Source organism: Triticum aestivum, chromosome 7D (assembly GCF_018294505.1).
Source record: "Triticum aestivum cultivar Chinese Spring chromosome 7D, IWGSC CS RefSeq v2.1, whole genome shotgun sequence".
NCBI lineage: Eukaryota > Viridiplantae > Streptophyta > Magnoliopsida > Poales > Poaceae > Triticum > Triticum aestivum.
Genome location: NC_057814.1, coordinates 587,907,376 through 587,913,478, shown reverse-complemented (window position 1 = coordinate 587,913,478; position 6,103 = coordinate 587,907,376). Strand labels below are relative to the sequence as shown.

The following is a 6,103-nucleotide window of genomic DNA, read 5'->3' as shown; positions in this document are numbered from 1 at the left end:
TACCAAAACTCGCTAAGGAAAACTGGAGGAAAAACATCGTTGGATGAGTCAGTGCATGTAGTGTTGTCTAGTGAAGAATAAGACATCTGTAGGATCGGAACCGATCGAACGAAGTCTTTTTCAGCTTTTATATGGAGACAATTAGTCGACTCCGCTGCACCTATTTTCTCCTAGTTTATTCGAGCTAATTTTGTCCCCCTCCCATTTCATCCTTTCCCATCAACAGGCCGGCTTGCTGGTCAACTTGCTCGCTAAACTACCGGTGCTAGACGTGATCTTTTTATATGGCCGCGGGTGAGGCAGAGGTAGGATAGCCGGAGTGACGAGCAATTAGCTAGCCAAGGGTGCAAGAGAAATGCTACTCTGTTAAGTGGGCAGGGAGAGTGAAAGGCGACACCAGTGCACATGGGTGAGGATATGTGTGTTGTATGTAGGGGTGGATTAACGAGCTGCTCGGCTTGTTAAGCTCGTGCTCGTTAAGCTTGTTAAGATTAACAAGCAGAAAAACCTGCTCGGCTCGGTTCGTTTGAATCTCGTTAAGCTCACGAGCGCTCGCGTTCTGATGTGTTACAACCTACATGATGAGTGTGTAAATGTGTTTTTTAAGAAGTAAGATGATGACTGCAAAAGGAAATGCACTAGTTTGTTGCCTCCTATGTAGATTAGATTGAATAGATGGGCTGAGGTGCTATGAAAACTTTGTCATGTAAAATAAAAATATGTGTTGTGTTGTTACTAACGAGCTTAACGAACTACTCGTGAAACTTGTTAGCTCGTTCGTTAAGCTTGTTAAGCATAACAAGCTGAAATCGATGATTGGCTCTGTTTATTAAGAAGTGAGCCACGAGCTTAACGAGGTGAACTATCGAGTGCTCATTAAGCTCGCGAGCTACGAGCTTTTGGTCCAGCCCTAGTTGCATGACCTTTTTACCGAGAAGAAACAAAGTGATTAACGGGTTTCAACAAATCCTAATTAACTACCCAACAGTTATGAGTTAATCTTTTAGTTTTCCTAGATGGACGAAAATATTGTTTTTAAATATGTTGATTGTCTTTGTAAATTTTCATAAAATCTTGCGTGTATCTTGTTTCTTCAAATTATCTTCCCCTCTTCCCCTAATAATAAAGCAAATAGTGTTTTTGGTCGTCCGTCATTAAAACTGCCTCTAAAGTTGTAAATTATTACCCACCAATGCCACCGGTAAGTGAGAAAAACGTTTGGATTCTTATATTTTGTTTCGTCTGCTGCGGGCATCTCAATAGGAAGAGATCCCCTTATATGCTATAACCCTGCACGCAGCGCAACGAAAGTCATCTTTTGATCCCGAGCTCATATGCTCCCGCATGAACAGTAAAATCGAAAAAATATCAAAATAAATTTAAAAAATTCCAATTTTTTTTGAGAGAAACATTGACAAAAGATCTAAGTGCCTGCAAAAATTTATCATGAAATCACATTCCTGTAAGGCGTGGCAAAAAAAGAAAAATTCAGTGCTTCAAAATGCTTTTGAAAGTAGCTTTTTCAGAGTACTGTTTTTGTTTTTTCGCCATGCCTTCTAGGAATGTGATTTCACGACGAATTTTTGCAGGCACTTAGAACTTTTGTCAATGTTTCTCCCAAAAAAAATTTGGATTTTTTTGATATTTTTTCGATTTTACTGTTCATGCGGGAGCATATGAGCTCGGGATCAATTCCTCCGCGTCCACTGGTTTGTGCCTTCACCTACCGCGCTGGAGGTTGTGGGTTCGATCCCCACCCTCTCCCTTTTTTCCAAAAAATCAAATACTTTTTGAAATTTTCATATCTTTCAAACCCTAACTCCAAATTTAACATGTCATATATGAAAATTCATCAGAAAAATGTGTAGATTCTTAAATAATACGTTCTTTATATGATGAGATATTTTAGAAATGCCTATTACATATGCCCTTATAGATTGGTTGTTTTTGGTGGAGCTATCCGATATGTTTGCAACCAAATTAAGTCTTCAATTGAATTATGGTTGCAAACGCACATATATTTTTATATATGCAAACACATATATGACAAAAATAATGCTCTTATGCACATGCTATCATTGAATACTAAAATGTACTTCCTCCGTCCGAAAATACTTGCCATCAAAATGGATAAAAAGGGATGTATCTAGAATTAAAATACGTCTAGATACATGTCCTTTTATCCGTTTTGATGACAAGTATTTCTGGACGGAGGGAATACTTTGCTATTTTAATTCAAATGCAATATTTTTTGGGCATCACCGAGAAACAACATCAAATGGATACACATATACCAGCAACTAGGTAGATATTTGTGTTGTATAATGAATTCTAAACACCTTGAGTACACTTCAAAAATCATCACAGATTTATGTTTTTTCACAACACCACTTAGCATGTTGCTTGTTGCGTGGCATCATGAAAGATTTCAAGGGATTTGCTGTGTCGTCAAGTGTGTGTATGAGGAGTGATTTTTTTTTCTCCCGTTGCAACGCACAGGCATGTTTGCTAATATCACAAATAAGGATATAGTTGAACCAAGGCCAAAGGGGCATGTGAGATATTCTCATCCCTCAAGTAACTTTGCGACTGCTTATATTCAGTGGTGCATTGGAGGATGCTTCAGTAACTTTGCCACGAGTACTGTAATCTCTGGTAGATTTCACCAATGGAAACGCCAAGATTTTGCCAACTTCCGTTGTAGCCAGATATGATGATTGACTTCATGTTTTTAGTGTCAATATACATACTTTACTTGCACAAATTACTTTACATGTATGTTCTGCTGTGTCATTGTACACTTTAATCACGCAACTATGTATCTTTACTTCTGCACATATTTACCCATTGTTTATATCTGTTGCTGCTCACTTCCTGAATAGCTTATGAGAGACGAAGAAGCCGAGCGAGAAAGCAGCGACGGCGATGGCGACCACCTCCTTGTTGTTCCTTGCCTTCTCCACCACGCTCTCCGCCCACTTCATGTCCGTCAGCTGCTCCAGCCCCCCTGCCACGCGCTCCTTCCAGCCGCTGCACGCCGTGGCCTTCTTCTCCAGCACCGCTTTGGCTTCCATGGCAGCGGCCGCAGCCTTGGCTTTCTCTTCCTCGCTGCGCCGTATCACGCCCGCCGCCAGGCTCTCCTGGTCAACCACCGCTTTGTTCTTCTCGCCGATGGTAACCTCTGGCTCCGGTGCCGGCTTCTCGGGTGCCGGCGGAGCTGCCGCCTGGGGAGCCTCAGGCTTCACTTCTCGCTCCTTCTTCGCCTCTGGTTCTGGTGCTAGCTTTTGCTGCTCTTGCTTGTGGTTGCTTGCCTCCTCCGGTTGCTTCTGATGTTGAGCATTCTTCGTGGCCTCGTCCATGGCCTTCTTGGACACATCCTCCTCCTTGGCGATCTCTTCCTTAGGCTTGGTGGTGCTGTCGTCGCCGCTGGCCGCCTTCTTCTCGCTGCCGGCGACGTCTTTGGTTGGCGGAGGCCTGACTGTGGTGGCGGCGGCACCATCCTCCTTAACCACACCAGGTTTATCCCTCTTAATCTCCTCGACGACGCTAGTCGGCGCCGGGACACCAGAGTAGGGGCGCTTGGGCACGGTGAGCGTGAGCACGCCGGCCTCGAAGCGGCCGGTGATGTCGTCGAAGCTGGCGGTGGAGGGGAGCTGGAAGACCTTGTGCAAGGAACCCGGGGTGGCCCCCGGCCTCGCCCCGCTCACGGTGAGCCTGCCGGCGCCGTCCACCTGCACCCTGAAGTCGCCCTTCTTGAACCCCTCGAGGCTGAGGCGGAGCACGTAGGTGCCGGCCTTGTCCGCCCATTCGAACTTGGGGTCCACGACCGGTGCCGGATGCTGCCGCTTCTGCTTGGTATTGGTGGCGGCCGCCATGAGGAAGCGTAGGCAGGGAATCGTGGTGGACGTTGCGATGGATGGATGGATTGGTCGGTTGATGGTGTTGTGAACTGTGACCGAGGGAGGGGAGCTGCTGAGTTGGGAAGGTTGGCATGATGCGTCGTTTATATATTTAGGTATTGGCATGGCATGGTGATGGATGTAAGAGATGTGTCTTGTTGATTCGAAACTTGTAAAAGGAGGAAATCTTTGGATGGATTAGTCCGGCGTACGTTCTTGGAATGCATTCATGTGTAAGAAGACGTGTAGCTACATTCATGGAGTCATGTGTGAGGAAAGGTTAAGGGATCTTTGTGCGGGAGGGTAAATGGATTTGGAGGGAAGCTAGCTATGGAGGTGAAGGAAAAAAAAGGATGCTTGCTGTGCATGGTAATCGGGGCAGGCAAGCCAACTCGATCGATCGCCGGCCGCACAAGGCCACCTCGTTCACATCTATCGGAGGCGGACTACGTCTTCGAAAGAAAAGAAAAAGTAACTTTTTTTTGTTGCGGGCGAAACAAAAGCGACTTCAGAAAGTGCAATAATTTCCTTTAATAAAACACTTACTACCTCCGTCCTGGTTAATTGGTCGTCCTTATAGTTTGGGTCAAATTTTGACCTTTGATTTAACTATCAAAAAATAAGTTAAGAGACCCTAAAAATAGTATCATTGGAAACTTTTCTAAATATGAATCTAACAATATAAGTTTTGTGATATATATAACTTATAATTTGTTAGTCCAATCTATGATCAAAGTTGGGCATAAAATACGAATGGGACCAATAAACCAGACAGAGGTAGTAGTACATATGATCACAAACATGCACATATCCGCACCGCTATGAACACCCAGATGCACACATTATCCCTATAAACACCTTGGAGATATTAAGCCGGTACAACATCTTAAAATTAATGAAGGGGTGTGGCTAGTTCTCAGTCGACCGAGATTTAACCAAGTCTCAGTCAAGTGACATAACATGTAAGAGAGAAAAAAAAACTGAAAAGAAAAAATTGCACGGATCTTAATGTAAGATCCGACGGATATAACACCGACTGAGACTTAACGAAGTCTTAGTCAACTGAGACTTAGCAATATTATTAATGAAACCACCACATATGCCTTGTAGTCGCTGGGAATCTCTCCTTTTTGGAAGATGCCACTAGTACAAAACAGAGCTTTCGTCACAGGGCAATATTCACATTAGTCCCGGTTCAGTCACGAACCGGGACTAATGTGAGCATTGGTCCCGGTTCGTGCGGCTAAGGCATTAGTCCCGGTTCACCTGGGCCCTTTAGTCCTGGTTGGTGCCACGAACCGGGACTAAAGGGTGCGATACCCATTAGTACCGGTTGGTGGCACCAACCGGGACTAATGGGCTTTGAGGCATTAGTACCGGTTCATGGCACGAACCGGTACTAAAGGGCCCATCAAACTCTACCCCCCTGGACCGCCTTTTCAGTTTTAGAAAAAACAAAAGAAAATGATGGAAATGTCAAAAAAATAAAATAAAATAAGTTTCCCATGTGATATGTGGTCTAGTTGTTGGGAAAATTAACAAATATGAATTTCGGCTTTATTTGCAAAACCTCTCTGGAATTTCTTAAAGTGGGCATAACTTTTGCATACGAACTCGGATGAAAAAGTTTTTTATATGAAAAATCATCTACTCGAAAAGTTACATCCGAATTTAACCGGGGGAACCCCGTTAAACATTTTCAAAATCCTCAAAAACCTAACAGAAAAAATGTTACGGGGCTTTTAAGATCTGGAGAGGCAAAAAAATGCAAAAAAATTCAAACTATGGTCAAACAATGGTCAAACTAATTATTCTAGAATATTAGTGTTACTAAATAATTATTTCAATTTTTTTGAATTTTGGTCAAATCTGGTCAAACTGTGGTCAAACAGTGGTCAAACAATGGTCAAACTAATTATTCCAGAAATATTAGTGTTACTAAATAATTATTGTTTTTTAAAATAATAGTTTCAAACTCAAACAGTGAAATGTGTCACTTCATGCTCAAGCTAAGTTCCTGAGGGTTAATAGGATTGACATCTTACTATTGTCAGGAAAACAACAAGTGCAGACTTGGAAACAAGGGAGAATAGAACCCGGAAGTTAAGCGTGCTCAGGCTGGAGTAGTGAGAGGATGGGTGACGGTCCGGGAAGTTAGATGATTTGGAATGATGAGGGGTGATTAGAGATTAGAGGATAAATTG

General features: G+C 43.1%; 1 protein-coding gene across 1 annotated transcript; it reads right to left on the bottom strand.

The window, feature by feature from the left end:
- Positions 1–2,512: 2,512 nt before the first annotated feature.
- Positions 2,513–3,966, bottom strand: LOC123167280 (neurofilament heavy polypeptide-like). Its single transcript, XM_044585117.1, has one exon. It carries the CDS (start codon positions 3,873–3,875, stop codon positions 2,868–2,870), a length of 1,008 nt encoding a protein of 335 aa, XP_044441052.1. The 5' UTR covers positions 3,876–3,966; the 3' UTR covers positions 2,513–2,867.
- Between the last annotated feature and the right edge of the window lie 2,137 nt (positions 3,967–6,103).